Below are 17,708 nucleotides of genomic sequence, written 5' to 3' on the forward strand. Positions count from 1 at the left end.
TGATATGCAAGCCATGCTCTAGGCAAAATCAAAGCCATTGGTAGGTACTTTGAAAACTAGCTAAAAGTTGCTGTTTGTTTTCCTCATTAGCTCTAGGTTTGTTCAGTAGGTTAGCAGTTTGACCTTTGTTCTTTACATTGTTGTAGACTTAATTTCGTAATCCTTCTAGTTGGTACCTAGGGTAGGGAGCAGCTGAGTTCAGTCCTACCTTGTTTCATAAACTTTTGCCTTGAAGGGGTTATACTAGTCAGGTGAGTGGAACATATTTGATAAGAGAAGCCCTTGTATGTTACAGGGTCCTACAACTTTTGTTCTTATCTCTCTCTCTCATTTAGATTGTTTTATACCGAAGTTTGTGGGTTTTTTTTTTTTATATAAAATTTCACCTCAGGATATCCTCATGTTATTCGACTTATGGGTCATTGGGTCAGAGCCTGTAGCCTCGTAATCATTTTTTTTTTTTTTTTATCAGCTAAACTTACACATCCATAAGTCAAATGCTTTCTGAGCATAATATTATGGAGAAGCTTAAGTTTTGTACTGCAAATGGTATTAACATATTTCAAACCTTACTGAATTCCACCTGCTTCTGGTTAATCTGTAAGTAAAATGTCACCTTCAGTGAGATTTATCATTGGCTCATGGTAAAGGGAATATAGTCTAATGGAACGTTCACCCCAAAGAAGTTTTATTATTTCTCTGTTTCTGAAAGTCACACAGCCCTAAAACTGCTGGAGTCCCTTCAGAGAAAGGTGTCCTTATTGTGTTCAATGATTATGTTGATTTTGTGATCATAGTCTTTTTTTTCCTTTCATACATGTTTGCTATTTCCTTCATACATGATACATGATAATGGTGATAAAGATGTCAGGATGCTGTCCTAAGCATAATGATACTCTCTGGAATTCAGATTTAGAAAAACATGAACATAGTGTTCCATAATAGAGGTCCTGAAGTATGACCTTAAGGCATGCTGTCACTCTTAGTAGGTTGGTAGGAAGCCAGTGACCAGGATGGTATATTACCAGTACTGCTGCCTAGGTGTCAGGAGGGGGTAAGTGACAGCTGCTTAGTGAGCACAGGTAGCTTTCTTTTCTTTCTCCCTCACTCACTTGCACTACTGGCATTTTTGTCTGTAAACATATCATCACTCCTTGTCATACGTAACACTTAACATCACAATTCACACACCTAGCCCTGCTTTTTGGTAAAATGGTAGGAGCGGAAGATAGAAGTAGAAGGTAGGAACATTTAGGCAGGAGCATTAGGTAGACACATTTGGTAGTAGTAGGAAAGAGCATTTTGTTAGTAGTAGTCAGTAGGAACATAAGGTGCAGCAGTTAGTGTTCCTGACCATAATGCATTCATATGCTGTCCTAAGTTGAGCGCATAGGTTCTAATATTGGTTGTGGCAGTTGGTCCACAGTCATCCCAGTTGCTCATTTACCCCTAGGGGTTGGTTGATAAAATGGGTACCAGGAAACAGCATTGCTGCCCTCTACTTCAGTGAAGCAGCACGAAAACAACAGACAAAATGGCTACATTTGTTCGCACTCAGTCTCTAGCTGTCATGTGTAATGCACTGAAACCACAGCTCCCTTTTCACATCCAGGCCCCACAAAACTTTCCATGGTTTACCCCAGACGCTTCACATGCCCTGGTTCAGTCCATTGACAGCATGTCGACCCCATATACCACATCATTCCAGTTCACTCTATTCCTTGCACACCTTTCATCCTCCTGTATGTTCAGGTCCCGATCACTCAAAATCTTTTTCACTCCATCCTTCTACCTCCAATTTGGTCTCTCACTTCTCTTTCCCTCCACAGACATATATACACATGTACATATTTATACTTGCTTGCCTTCATCTATTTCTGGTGCTACCCACCCCACAGGAAGCAGCATCGCTACCCCCTGCTTCAGTGAAGTAGCACCAAGAAAACAGACAAAAAAGGCCACAATCGTTCACACTCAGTGTCTGGCTGTCATTAATAGGATGGCCTTGATTAGGGCCTCAGCTGCCTGTGCTGTCTCAGAAAAAAAAAAAAAAATAGAGTTGCCCTCTCCTAGTGGCCTGTTAAGGGTGAGGCGTCAAAGGCAAATTAGTGGCACAGGAGTTCATTAGTTATGGAAACTGTTGGCATGGCCACCCTCTTGATGGAGTTCCAGTTAGAACAGGCTTAGAAATATAGGTAGATTGTTACTCTTAGGCTAGCTTTAGGGAGTTGCCCTGTTGAGTACTAGGAAACATGTCTGTGAAAACATTCAGCAATGAGATTGCTTGTGATTAGTTTTGTGATAAGTTGCTTGTACCAGTTGGGAATAAAGGCACCAGCAGGTACAAGCTCCAGTGCCATGACAGAGATGATTTTGGAGTCATAAAATACATAGCAATGAAATATAGCAAACTCTTACTTATATCAGTGTAATTATTTCATTTATGCTGTGATCAGAGAGGCCAATCATACTGATGGTTTCAAGTAAAGTAACTTTTTTTTTTACAGTTGATTGCTAGAATTGCTCTTCAGCTGTGAGTAATTGTAAGTGAGATGCACATTAGATACTGTTGCATTGCAAGGAATTGGAATAAAGTAAATGCTATTCTGCTGTGATAATTAATGCCCTACCCATCATATTTTATTTGTTCCTTATCAACCAGAGTGAAGATACAAAAGGATGGCGAGAGTGTACGTTGGTGGGTTACACTACAGTTGCAGGGAGAGAGATTTAGAAAGATTCTTCAAACGCTATGGAAGACTTCGAGATTGTTTGATAAAGAATGGTTATGGATTTGTGGTATGTATTTATTTTATATTTGTATTTGCATTTGATGTATCTTTTACAAACATATTTTTATGTTTTTTTTTATTACACTGGATCGTTGTTTCCTGCATCACCGAGGTAGCGCCAGGAAATAGATGAAGAATGGCCCATCCACTCTTATACACATATAGGATATAGACGAAGAATGGCACATCCACTCATATACACATATGTATATACATAAACTCCCATACATGCATATATATACATATAAACTTATACACATAAACACGCATATACATACACACACAGACATACACATATATACACATGTGGGAAATTATCACAATTGTTTACCAAATGTCATCCCAGCTATGTCACTTCATTGTACATCACCTGACTGTTATATTTCTTTCTTGTATCTCCCCTGATGATGTAACTATTACACAAAAGTGCACTTGGGAACTTATAATATTTCATTTCCCCGTGGACTTTTAGGAATATAGACATGCACATATTCATACTTGCTTGCCTTTATTTATTCCTGGTGCTACCGCTCCCCACAGGAAACAGCATTTTGGTAAGGACTTTGGCTTTTTCTCATTGTATAGGGCACTTGTTAATTTTGTGGAACCTTTAATACTTTTGAGAACCTGTTGAATTTGTGTACTGATTATTAACTTTGTTATTAGTAAATGTTGTAAGATGAATTGTATATCATTCATTCATGGTGTAAATATGGGTGGTTTAAAAGTTTTCAGTCTGGCTGAGGCATTATGGGCAGTAAGATGAAAGAGGTGTTTAGAGATCGAGATGTATCATGCTGATGTAAAAGAAGAAAAATTTCTGAATTGGGTGGGAAAATGTGTTGTATAATTCGCAGCGCTTGGTTTGAGGATGTGCAGAAGTGATTTGAAAGGATGTCTGTGCTTGATCCAGACCATGGAGTTGTGATTTGGAATTAATGATGATATTTAAGTATTTATCCCTGGGGATAGGGGAGAAAGAATACTTCCCACGTATTCCCTGCTGTCATAGAAGGCGACTAAAAGGGAAGGGAGGGGGGGGGCTGGAAATCCTCCCCTCTCATTTTTTTTCTTAATTTTCCAAAAGAAGGAACAGAGAAGGGGGCCAGGTGAGGATATTCCCTCAAAGGCCCAGTCCTCTGTTCTTAACGCTACCTCGCTAATGCGGGAAATGGCGAATAGTATAAAAAAAAATTTAAGTATAAATCTCAGACATACAACATATCATGATAAGTAGTAAAATTTAAGTAGGAGTAAGTTAAAGGATAGGAGTAAACATATTTAGGTGAAACATAATAGAGAACAGATTTTGATTTAATCAGTTGTATTGTGGTGCTGTGTTTTTTGCAGGTTTTTGATATGTAGAACTGTAATGAATAACATGGACCAGAATTCAGAAGTATTGTTATCTCTGAAAACCTCAAAACAAAGTAACTGTGATTGAATCTTTTAAAGTGGGAAGAATTAGAAAGTTACCTCATTTTCACACATGCACATTCTAGTTCTTGTATATATTGTGCCAAAACCAATGCATGACATCCACAGCCAAACCTCACAGACTACTGGATATGCTGCTTCTGCTTCATGTGCCATTTTTATTTATTCATGTGACACTTCTGTTTTTTATTATGATAATCACTGTTTCCCATATCAGCAAAGTAGTGCCAGGAAACAGACGAAGAATGGCCATCCACTCATATACACACAAGCACAACCCTATCTATAGCCCATGCCTCGTAACCATATAACAATGTTGGAATCACTATTCCTTCAGACATACCCATTTTTGCTCTCTGAAATAACGTCCTCTCCTTTCACACATTCTTCATCGCTCCCAGAACCTTTGCCCCCTCCCCACCCTGTGATTTGCTTCTGCTTCCATGGTTCCATCCGCTGCTAAGTCCACTCCCAGATATCTAAAACACTTCTTCATCCAATTTTTCTCCATTCAAACTTACATTTCAGGTAACTTGTCCCTCAACCCCACTGAACCTAATAACCTTGCTTGTATTCACATTTACTCTCAAATTTCTCCTTTCACACTTCCAAACTCTTTCACCTATCTTTGCAGTTTATCACCAGAATCAGCCACAAGAGCTGTGTCATCGACGAACAACGACTGACTCACTTCCCAGGCCCTCTCATCCACAGCAGACTGCATACCTGCCCGTCTTTCCAGAAGTCTTGCATTTACATATCCCTCAATATACCATATTGTGCTAGTTTTTTGTTTCATGCAATCTACTTGCCCTCATGGATGTTCAAAACCTAGTATCTCAAAGTCCTTCTTCACTGCATCCTTCCCACCTCGTATACCCTCTTCCTTTTGCTCTTGATACTTATGACACATCTTTTTTGATCACTCTGCATATCCTCTTATGACACATCTTTTTTGATCACTCTGCATATCCTCTTCATATGTTGTGGATCATTGTCAATTCCCTATATGGCCAAGCTACTCACTGCATATTGTAATTAGACAGTTCGTTTCCATCACATCCATGTTGTCTCTTTCATGTGGGTGCAAGTCCCAAGATGCACAACCAAACATTTGGACTAGTTTACTTTCATACATACCTGTTTTTGCCCCATCAGACATAAACTTTTCTTCCCACGTGCTCTTTAATGCTCTGGTGCCTTGGTCCCTCTCCTACTCACGAGAAAAAATGGCTCCCATAGTTCAATATACTGTCATGTTTACTCCATGGCACATCCTTTAATCCTTTCCCATTCAAAATTTGACTCAGACCATCCTATCTGACTCCTCCTCTAGCACCATATTACTTCATTTTAGATTTGAAAAAAAAATTCTTGCTTTCTCCTTTAATACAGTGTCCCAGATTGTGCTGCAGTTTCTGAAGATTTTATCAGGAGTCTGTTATCAGAGCTGTTTTGTCTGCAAGGATCAACTGATTTGCCAAAATCTTCAATGATTTCATATGACTACATTGCTTCACGTGTTACCTGCCTTGTTTCAGTAGTATATTAAAGACTTGTTCTTTTGATATGTCCATCTTTATGGAATACCTTTGGTTGGGCAGTTCCAAATTTTATTGAAAAATTGAAATTGTGTAGGTGCTTATTTGAGAACATTAAACTTTAATACATGTTGATATGTTTTAATCTGCTTGTAGCTGTAAAAAACCTCTCTTCACTTCAGGAGTTTGAGGATGAACGCGATGCTGATGATGCAGTGTATGAAATGAATGGTCGTGAACTTCTTGGAGAGAGGTAAGCTGTAATAGGTCTTTCTTCCTAGATTATGAAAGGTTAGTTTATATCCAGTTATGGATGCCATTGTCTTTAGCCCTTACTATTATGTCTTTATTATGCAAACAAATAAGTTGAACATTGTTGAGCATTTTTGTTACGTTTCTTGCAGTTATATGTGAACTATCATTGATCATAAGAATGGGTTATTACTAGAAGAGTAGGTAATGGAAACCTTTATCTCAGGATTATTTGTTTAGTGTGGTTGTTATTTATTTATGATTGCCCATTTATACTGTATGGTGAGGGAGTTTCACACTTGTGGGGACCGACTTTTAGGGCATTTTATCACTTCCATGTAACACACACACACACACACACACACCTTTTTTTTTTTTTTTTTTTTTTTTTTTTTTTTTTTTTTTTTTTTTTTTTAAGAGAGACTAGCTTATGTATGCAGTTTGGTACACAACCAACAACCAGGGAGGTATATTACCAGTACTGCCTGGTTGGATATTGGGAGGGTTATTTACGGGTGTGTAGTAGTCTGCCAGCACTTAAGTGGTTGTCAAGTTGCACTCCTTTGACCCAGAAAGCTAACTTGTCTTTCATTCTGCCTCACCCACTTGTGGTTTACTGACACTCTGTCCACAAACATACAGTCTCTCCTTGTAACACACAACATTTGAAAGGATTCCAAACAGCAACAGTCCTTTGAAGGCTGTTTGCGATAGTGGAAAATACCAGAAAGTTGCACACTAGTGTGGTAAAAAATAGAATGCATACAGGTAATTTAAGGAGAGTAACATGCAAATTATCATTTTAAGCATAGAGGTGCAAATAATGAGTCATGGATTTGAAGTGAAGTGTTTATAAAAAGAGAAGGTTAAGAGTTGATCTAATACAAGTATTCTAAATGATCAAAGGCATTAACAGAATTGATCTACCAAGTCACTAAAGTATTCATTCTCCTGATTTTGCTTGTGTCAGTGTATTCAAACTAAGTGCAAATTATTTGTCTCGAATGAGACAATGCGGGAAATGGCGAATAGTATGGAAATATATAGTACTGCTTTCAGTAACTCCACTTGGCAGATCATTCCATATGTTAACAATCTTGTTGAAGAAAAAGTGCTTGGTCTTATTCGAGATCAATAATTTGCATACATTGGTACAAGCAAAATCAGATGAATGAAGACTTGAGTGACTCAGTAGATCAGTTTTGTCAATGCCTTTGATCTTTTAGAATACTTGTATTAGGTTAACTCTTAACCTTCTCTTTTCAGAGTTAAATAGATCAAAGTCATGTAATTTCATCTTGTAGGATTTGTTTTTCAGTGCAGAAAACATCTTGGTTGCTTGGTTCTTTACTCTTTCCATTCTTCCTGTATGTTTTTAATACAAGTAAATTGGGAGGTGAGTTTGAATGGAGAAAAACTGGAGGAAGTGAAGTGTTTTAGATGTATGGGAGTGGATTTGGCAGCAGATGGAACCAAGGAAGTGGAACTGAGTCACAGGGTGGGGGAAGGGGTGAAGGTTCTGGGAGCATTAAAGTATGTGTGGAAGGTGAGAAAGTTATGTGATAGTGCAAAAATGGGTATGTTTGAAGGAATAGTGGTTCCAACAATGTTATATGGTTGTGAGGTGTGGGCTATAGGTAGGGTTGTGCGGAGGAGGATGGATGTGCTGGAAATTAGATGTTTGAGGACAGTATGTGTTGTGAGGTTGTTTGATCGTGTAAGTAATGAAAGGAAATGAGATGTTTAAGGACAATATTTGTTGTGAGGTGGTTTGATCGTGTAAGTAATGAAAGAGTGAGAGATGTGTGGTACTAAAAAGAGTGTGGTTGAGAGCAGAAGAGGGAGTATTGAAATGGTTTGGTCACATGGAGAGAATGAGTGAGGAAAGATTGACAAAGAGGATATATGTGTCAAAGGTGGAGGGAATGAGAAGTGGGAGACCAAATTTGAGGTGGAAAGATGGAGTGAATAGATTTTGAGTGATCGGGGCCTGAACATACAGGAGGGAGAAAGGCGTTCAAGGAATAGAGTGAATTGGAACGATGTGGTATACAGTGGTCAACGTGCTGTCAATGGATTGAACCAGGGCATGTGAAGTGTTTGGGGTAAACCATGGAAAGTTTTGTGGGGCCTGAAATTGGAAAGGGAGCTGTGGTTTTGTTGCATTACACATGACAGCTAGAGACTGAGTGTGAATGAATGTGGACTTTTGTCCTTTCCTAGCACTACCTCACGGGGGGGGGGGATGCTATTTCATGTGTGGTGGGATGGTGACGGGAATGAATAAAGACAGCAAGTATGAATTATGTGCATGTGTGTATATGTATATGTCTGTGTATGTATACATAAAATGTTTTCATACTATTCACCATTTCCCGCATAAGCGAGGTAGTGTTAAGAACAGAGGACTGAGCCTTTGAGGGAGATCCTCACTTGGCCCCCTTTTCTGTTCCTTCTTTTGGAAAATTAAAAATGAGGGTGGAGGATTTCCAGCCCCTGCTCCCTCCCCTTTTAGCCGCCTTCTACGACACGCAGTGAATATGTGGTAGGAATTCTTTCTCCCCTATCCCCAGGGATAACGTTAAAATGTATAGGTATATATATGTACGTGTGAGGACATGTATGTATATACATATGTATGTGGGTGGGTTGGGCCATTCTTTCGTCTGTTTCCTTGCACTACCTCGTTAACGCAGGAGACAACGACAAGTATGATGAATAAATATGAATATATAAAAACTTTGTGTCTGTGTTGAATTGAAGCTTTAAATGTTTAGGTTCATTTGTAGATTTATTTCCCAGCTTTGTGTCATTAGCAATTTATAATTTCACTAAAATATTTTGAATGTGTGTGTTGGACTAAATGTGCTGTTACAGGGTCACAGTTGAGCATGCACGTGGTTTACCAAGAAGAGGTGGATATTCTGGATATGGAGGTGGTGGTGGTGGTGGTCGTGACCGTGAGCGAGACCGTCGTCCTGCTTGGCTTGACAGGTAAGATGAAATATTTTTGGTCCTCAGTGGTAGGGGGTTTATAACATAGATGGATAATATAATCAGAAGGCTTGGTATATCTAGTGTTGTTTGAAATTGATTAAACGTCTTGAAAACACTGTTATAAGGAAAAATGATGAAAGGGTTTTCATGACCAGATAGAAAAAACAGTTTGCTAAAGAAGTGTAAATTTTCAAATAAAAAAGAATGAGAAAAAATATTATGAATTACAGTTTTAGTCTTGCAGGAAGAAACAAGTAGGTTATGTAACATTCTGCATATTGTAAATAAAATAGAAGTTTGACAGAATTTCATGAATTACCACTATGTTTATTAAGCACATTAGCAATTAGTTTTGTCAGAATTTCATCGATTACCACCATGTATGTCAAGCAGAATAGCAATGGTCTTAATGAAATTTAGATGCTATTGCCAGCCTTTGATGTTGTTACCTGGTATTTCAAATTATATTAATGATGCGTGATATAATGGTAGAAAAGCTTTTATGAGACGCAGGAATTTGGTACTGTGTTCATACTTTCCACCATACATGTTAGCACTCTGACAGAAATACTGCAAAATACACAAGTAGACTTCAAAAGGACCCAGTTCCTTACTCATGGTCTTAGTGAAGTTTCTTCTTGTAGGCCAAGGAATTGCACAGATATACTTGGTTGGCAGCTAAAAATGTTTCAACATGTCACTTATATGTGCTAAGGCAGTGGAATAAGATGAATGTCATGCCTTTCTATGAGAAAGGAGATTAGGAATTTGCATTGAACAGCAAACTGGTCTGTGTGAAAAGTATGATCTGTAGAATACAGGAAAAGATGATCAGAAAGCCATTGGATAACTTTTTAGGGAAAAGGAGAATCCACATAAGAGAGAATGGGTTCAGTGAAAGATGGTCATTTATTACTAAAGTTCATTTTTGACATAGGAGAAGGATGGATGGAATGCATGTTTGTAGACTGCGAGAAAGCATTTGACTTTTTACCTTATAGGAGGTTGGTAAGGCTGGATCTTCAGACATAAATGAAATGGAGATGCCTTTTGTGGATATGAAATTACCTTGCAAGGAACAACAGATGCATGTTTTCTCAAAATGGGTTGAGTTGTCACTTGCTTGTTGCATGGCTCATTCCTCTTGAGCTGTGTAAATGACTTAAGGACTAGATTTTATACCAGAATGTGTTTGCAGTGGATGCTAAGGCCTTAAAGAATGATTGGATCAGCCTATGAGGGTGTCCTAGACAAGAGTTAGTATGATTTATTGTTGATACTTTCCAGTGGGGATATGTTTCATCCCCTCCAGTGTGTGGAGAACAAGTAAACTAAGAGCAGTACATAGTGCCAGAAGTGCAAAGGCACCTTCATATCACAAATGAACATCACAAAATATCTTCAGTAATGATGTCTGATGATTTTACCTTCGGTAAAGAAAACAAGGCCACGGGTGCTTATTCAAAGAAATGGTAAGGTGGACCTTATAGACCTTCAAGACAAGGAAAGATGAACCAATGATTATGCTTTTTATGGGTACTTTTTTTTAATAGAATACTGAAGTTCACAAAGTGGGTGAAATTACAGGAGTAAGAAATATTTAAAGATTCTTCTTAGCTTGTATTGATATGGAAAAAGAGCTGAGTTGTGAGGCTTTACTCATTGGAAAGCAAACAAGAGAAGTATTTCATCATTCATATCAGGGAATTCCTGAAAATCATGGTCCAAACTGACTTTCCAAAACAATTCCCAGTGGCAGATAGGCATGGAGCTTTGTAAGAGATAATCCTAAAAATCTTAAAATGCAAAATAAGCACAAAAAAGAAAACCCCCTTGAACATTCTTGGCCAAAGGCAATTCTATCACATTCCCTGTAGACATGAGGAATACCATGGGATACATGGTAGAGGTATTTAAGAAGGCCTTGGATAATTGTACCAAAGCATTTAGGTTGTGGTGGCTACATGGGCCTGCAGGCTTTGGCTTCTAGCAGCCAGATTGACCATAATCACAACTCCAGCAGCCTGGGCTGTGAGGATGTGACATTTTAATATGGCCTTGCTTCTGTTATTATCTTGCTGGAAATAAGCTGTAGTAAGCTATGGGTGAGAGGATCTTTGGAATCTATTTTGTACGTAACATGTAGCCAGAGCTCCATCTCAGGAGGACTGTAAGGGGAGACTAGCTTCTCAGGTGGCATAAATTAGAATAGTTTTTAAGCACATGGATAAGAAAATGTTCCACAGATTATTCATTCTTTATTTGACCAAAACTGAAATGTGCTTTTAAAAGATTGCTCACCACATATGAAGATGAAATAAAAGATTATAATAAAGTTCAGAGGAGGACAAGATAGATGGTAGCCGAACCAAGGGAGCTGAGTTACATCTGAGAGGTTAGAGGGCATCAGTATATATCTGCTGTGGGAGAGAGAAGAATAAAGGGTGCCTTGATCACATCTTTTAAGTTTCTGAACCATTTTGATGATGTTGACACAGGTAGTTCTTCAAAAGATACAGGGATAAAGCAACTAGAGGTCATAACAAGAAACTTAGGAAAAACCTGTTAGCTAAAGATGTAAAGAAGTACACAGTGAACTGTTCTTTGAAAGATGTAGGGATAGAACAGCCAGTTGGCTTAGCATGAAGTTCATCAAAAAAATAGAATGAAAAAATTAAAGAAGGAATATTATTTATAAGAGTAATGGATGAATGCAATAAACTGAGTGAATATGAGGTAAATGTGGACAGCATACTGAAATGTAAAAGGTTGTATGGTAGCAAAGAATGTTCAAGAGATGGGGTCTTATGAGTATAAAACTCTCCTTGTGTTGGACAAACAGGCAGGTGAGGTGAAGTTTAAGATAGAATGGTTGAAGTGTTTGCTGAGGATATTAAGGATTTCTTTTCCATGTCCAAACGGGTGCTAAGTTTTCTGAATGCATTTAGTTTGTTTATAGTTTTTGTTTTGATGTTTGTGGTATTGGTAAATGTTTTGTTGAAAGTAAAGTGTTAACCTTTCAAGGTTATGTCTGAATGCAGGTAGAATTCATGTTTGTCTAGGTGTTTAGGATTAGGAGTGATGTTGGATTTATGTGGAGATGCAGATATACTGTTGTGGGTGAGCCAGTGTTCAAATGGCACGAAGTCAATTTGCATGTTATTTTTTTGCTTGAATAGTGTCATGATGTTAAGATGTGATTAAGAGATCATCTGCACATGAAGGGATTTTCATACTGTAGTCAGCAGGAGGGATTGGAAGGTCATGTAGAAGGAGATGGATTGAGGTTGTTCTGTGGTGCACCCCATTGGAGAGTTTAAGGTTTTTCGGGAGATGAAGCCTTTGTGAATGAGTAGCTTGGAGCCAGCTCTAAAGATAGTCAGCCACCTTGTCATTTTATATATAGGTTGAGGTCAGGTATCTTTTGTGTAAAGATATGTTGAGGAACAGTGTTATGTTCTTTGTTGATATTTGTTGGCTCTAGCACAATGTAGGAGGGGGTTGTTATTTCCCTTTGAGGACCCTACCTGTACATATTTTTATGCAACACTGGATAGTGCCATCGTAAAGTTAAGGGATGAAATTAAACACCAGCGTTAAAACTGCATATAATACAAGAAATAGATGGTGCATGATAACAAAAGCACATAAATCAGGCACAAATGTTTATGCTAACACTTAACATTCCAGGAAAGATTTCAAACCAGATCCCTCCACCTCTGACACATATATCCTCTTCATCAAACTCTCCTCACTCATTCTCTTCATATGTCCAAACCATTTCAGCACACCCCCTTCTGCCCTCTCAGTCACACTTTTATATCCACACATCTCAACCTTTTAATACTTAATCAGACCTCCTAACACCACATACTGTCCTCAAACATTTCATTTCCAACACATCCACCCTCCTATGTACAACCCTATCTATAGCCCATGCCTTGCAACCATATGATATTGTTGGAGTTACTATTCCTTCAAATATACCCATTTTTGCTCCGAGACAACATTCTCTCTTTCCACACATTCTTTATCACTCCCAGTACCTTCACTCCCTCCTCTACCCAGTGACTCACTTCCATTCCATGGTTCCATTTGCTAAGTCCACTCCCAGATATCCAAAAACTTCGCTTCCTCTCATTTTTGTCCTTTCAAACTGACATCCCAATTAACTTGTCCCTCAACCATACTGAACCTAATAAATAACCTTGCTTTTATTCATATTTACTCTCAACTTTCTCCTTTCGCACACTTTTCCAAACTCAGTCACCAACTTCTGCAGTTTCTCACTTGAGTCAACCACCAGTGCTGTATCATCAGCAAACAGCAACCAACTCACTTTCCAGGCCCTCTTGTCCCGAACAGACTGCGTACTTGCGCCTCTCTAAAACTCTTGCATTTACCTTCCTAACCACCCCATCCATAAACAAATGCATTGGAAATGAAATGTTTCAAGACAATATGTGGTGTGAGGTGGTTTGATGGAGCATGTAATGAAATGGTAAGAGAGATGTGTGGTAATATAAAGAGTGTGGTTGAGAGAGCAGAAGAGGGTGTGTTGAAATGGTTTGGACATATGGAGAGAATGATTGAGGAAAGGTATGAGGATTTGTCAGAGGTGGAGGGAACAAGGAGAAGTGGGAGACTGAATTGGAGGTGGAAGGATGAAGTGAAAAAGATTTTGAGTGATCGGGGACTGAACAAACAGGAGGGTGAGTGGTATGCAAGGAACAGTGAATTGGAACGATGAGATATATTGGGGTCGACGTGCCATCAATAGTCTGAACCAGGGCATGTGAAACATCTGGGGTAATCCATGGAAAGTTCTGTATTGCCTGGATGTGGTTTTATGCATTACACATGACAGCTAGAGACTTGAGTGTGAATGAATGTAGCCTTTTTTTGTTTGTTTTCTGACACTATCTCGCTGAAGCAAGAGGTAGCAATGCTGTTTCATGTTAGGCAGGATGGCGCTGGGAATAGATGAAGGTGAGCAAGTATGAATATGTATATGTCAGTATATGTATATGTTGATATATATGTATGTGTATTAGCATTTATGTATATATGTGTATATGAGTGGATGGGCTGTTCTTTGTCTGTTTCCTGGCGCTAGCTCGCTGACACGGGAAATGGTGATCAAGTATGATAAAAAAAAGAATGATATATTTATTTTATTATACTTAACTACCGTCTCCTGCATTAGCCAGGTAGTGAAAGGAAACAGACGAGGAATGGCCCAACCCACCCACATACACATGTATGACATAAATGCCCACACCTGCACACATACTAACAAATACAATACACTATTACACATTACTCATCCATCTACTTGCCTGCCTATCATCCATTTCATTGCCACCCCGCCTATCACATACATTCAACCCCCCCCCCCCCTTCTCTCCATCTCTCTCTCTCTCTCTCCATTTCTCTCTCATCGTCCAAGCACCAGGAAAACACAAATAAAAGCAACATTGGTTCCTACTCAGTCTCTATCTGTCATGTGTAACCCTTTCCACGTCCAGGCCCCACAGACTTTTCCATGGTTTACCCCAGACGCTTCACATGTCCCGGTTCAGTCTGTTGATAGCACATCAACCCAAGTATACCACATCATTCCAATTCACTCTATTCCTTGTATGCCTTTCACCCTCCTGTATGTTCAGAACTTGATTGCTCAAAATCTTTTTCACTCCATCCTTCGATCTCCAATTTGGTCTCTTGCTTTGCCTTGTTCCCTCCACCTCTGACACACACATCCTCTTTGTCAATCTTTCCTCACTCATTCTCTCACTCATTGACCGAACCATTTCATCATACCCTCTTCTGCTCTCTCAACCAAACTCTTTTTATTACCACACATCTCTCTTACCCATTCATTACTCACTCGATCATACCACCTCACACCACATATTGTCCTCAAACACTTCATTTCCAACACATCCACCCTCCTCCGCGCAACCCTGTCTATAGCCCATGCCTCGCAACCATATAACATTGTTGGAACCACTGTTCTTTCAAACATACCCATATATATGTACCCTAGCCTGAGCCAGGTACCCATTTTATCGACTAACCCCTAGAGGAGGATGAACAGCTGGGTTGATTGTGGACCAACTGCCGTAACCAGGATTCGAACATATACACCCACCCCTTGGCAGCCCATGAATGTGTCATGGTCAGGAATGCTAACTGCTACACCAAGGGAGTACTGGTTGCCTTTTCTTGCTGTCACTTGACTAGAAAAGGGTACTTTATTGGTATGTAGAGGTGCCTTATGTCTCAAATGGCAAAAATGGCACCAGGAAAGAATCCTGGTTTCTCAATTTCCCTTATAGCATGATGGGGAGTAGTTTAACCTTGGTGAATATCCTACTTCAGTATGTGGCTACTTAGTGATAGTATTTGGAGGCCCTAGTTACATAGTATTTGGAGGCACTAGTTACCATGAAAATATTCACAGTGTGCAACTGTTAGCAATGGGAAAAGTTCTTTGTGGATCAGTCATCGATTGGTGGTGGTGGAAAAAAGATGATGTACGAGTCAACAAATCAACAAACAAGTAATAAACCAAGCTTCCATGACATGTCAAATTTAGTTGTTTGGACAGCAGCAGATATGGATAATTTACCAGATTTACCCCTTTTCTTTAACTTTCATTATATTTCCACTAAATTGATAAGACCTGAATTATAAACCCCAGTCCAGGGAACAACAACAAAAAGATGCAAACCTCTCAGATTAAGAGAAGCCAGAGTATGTAATTTGGTAAAAAAAATTTTACGTTATTGGACGTTATTTTGTGTAGAAGTGATGATTAACCATTCCCTTGTAGTGCTTTAAAAATTCCACAAAGTCAGATCAAAAGCTATTTAGAATTGTTATATGTCATAACTCTGAGTGCATAAGATGGGAGTGTGGTAACAGAAAAAGTTGGGAGATGGATGTACAAATCATGACAAACAGATGACATTTGTAAATCAAACTATTTTTTGTGCATCTAAAAGTAAAAACCTCAGTTCTCCAAGGAACAGTACTTGCACTTTTATTCTTTATTCACCCCCATATCTGTCTTTGACACAGGTTACAGCTTCGGATATCCTTTTGCAAATTATCCTAGAATAGTATGGCAATATCATCAATAGAATACTCCTCAGAAATAATTGGCAGATATTAACCTGGTGGGCTCCTAAAGATATCCTGTGTTTTAATGGTGATATGTTTTATCTGTGGTACGGAGAATGAAAAAATCAAAAACTACAGAATTCTGGACAGAAGCAGACACCATCATATTACAAAAGAACAAAATGAAATATCTCGGTAAAAATATCTGACAACCGTATCTTCAGCAGACACAACAGAGTAACTGGTGCCTCTTCCAAGATGAAGGCAGGGTGGATTTTACGAGTGAGTAGAAGCCAGTGATGATGCTCTTCAAGGCACTGATGCTTCCCAAATAGAATACTGCCTTGTATGAACATCATCTTTACAGCCTGCATTGACACGTAAGGTTTTGTACTATTAGGAACAGCAGAATGTACTGATGCTGTATTATTAGGAGCACGGATGAGAGAACCATACCATGGTTTGTGCCTAAAAAAGATCTTAGAAAGCATGTTTCGTAGCGTACTCAGAAAAATAGTTTACTTTTGGTTTGATAGGCTCTGAAGCTTCTCTAAACTATTACCACTGAAAGCCCAAAGTGCTTTAGAGGAAATATCACTAAACATTTGGGTATCTAGGCTGGTTTACTTTGTCTACAGCCATTAGAAACACTATTGACAGTATACTGGGGAGTTTATGAAGTTCCTTGGTGGTTACATAGGCTTGTGGGCCATGGCCTTCAACAGCCCGACCAACCAGCAGAACAACCCAACAGCTTGTCCTCAGGCTAAGTTGGGGTTGGAGAAGACATCTAATATCAGCTTAAGGTATTCCTATGGTAAGGTGAGCAAGGTCTGTGTTGAGTGCTACAAGCTTACGTTGCTTAATAGCAAAATCTCATCATTTATTCTCATAGGTATATACTCCCCTTTCTCACCTCACCCTTGTCCATGTAGTTTCCTCATTCCTAGTCCTTTCATCACTTTCCTGCATGCCACTTTTCTTTCCAGTTTCCTTTTCCAAAAGTCCAGGTTCACTATTTTTTCTTGTAGTTTCAAGAACTGCTTGCTTGTACCCATGACCCCTTCCTCATGTGTCCTTGACTCCACATTCCATATCCTGTTACTTTTTTATGCTTTGCCATTTTGCTTCCCCTACCATCCTATTGAGGTGCCTGCTTCCTCATACAATCCACCTCGACTTCCTTCACATCATCATATCCTGATATTTACCCTTATGAAACCTAGTCTTATGTGCCATTCCTCTCTCTACTTACCCTTATGCAATCCCATCTTATGTGTCATTCCTATCTCTGTATATTATTTCCCTTTATTTTTTCCCCCCTCATGCTATCTTCTGCCCCCACTTAATCTTGTCACTCCCTTTTTGCATTTTTCTGCAACCACCATTCCTTACCACCCCCATCCTGTCTCATTTTATTGCTCCCGTAAGACCTCCCGTAGATCTCCCTTTTTCTGTATTTAACATGGTCTTGCGTCTTCCATCCTCTCCTTCCCAACAGTTTCCTGTCCTGTAATCCCCATCATGTCACACACCTTGTGCTGCTACCCTTTTCAGCAGA

General features: G+C 39.1%; 1 protein-coding gene across 7 annotated transcripts in view; it reads left to right on the top strand.

Moving 5' to 3' along the window:
- LOC139763103 (serine/arginine-rich splicing factor 6-like) overlaps positions 1–17,708 on the top strand; it is an 81,255-nt gene that overhangs the window by 26,983 nt on the left and 36,564 nt on the right. For all 7 annotated transcript variants that reach the window (XM_071688750.1, XM_071688755.1, XM_071688749.1 and 4 more), the window contains 3 exons: positions 2,663–2,799; positions 5,953–6,023; positions 8,900–9,016. In XM_071688750.1, coding sequence (XP_071544851.1) covers positions 2,680–2,799; positions 5,953–6,023; positions 8,900–9,016 — 308 coding nt within the window. In that variant the 5' untranslated portion in view covers positions 2,663–2,679. The remainder of the gene's footprint in view (positions 1–2,662; positions 2,800–5,952; positions 6,024–8,899; positions 9,017–17,708) is intronic.

The sequence above is a fragment of the Panulirus ornatus genome, chromosome 46 (genome assembly GCF_036320965.1).
Source record: "Panulirus ornatus isolate Po-2019 chromosome 46, ASM3632096v1, whole genome shotgun sequence".
NCBI lineage: Eukaryota > Metazoa > Arthropoda > Malacostraca > Decapoda > Palinuridae > Panulirus > Panulirus ornatus.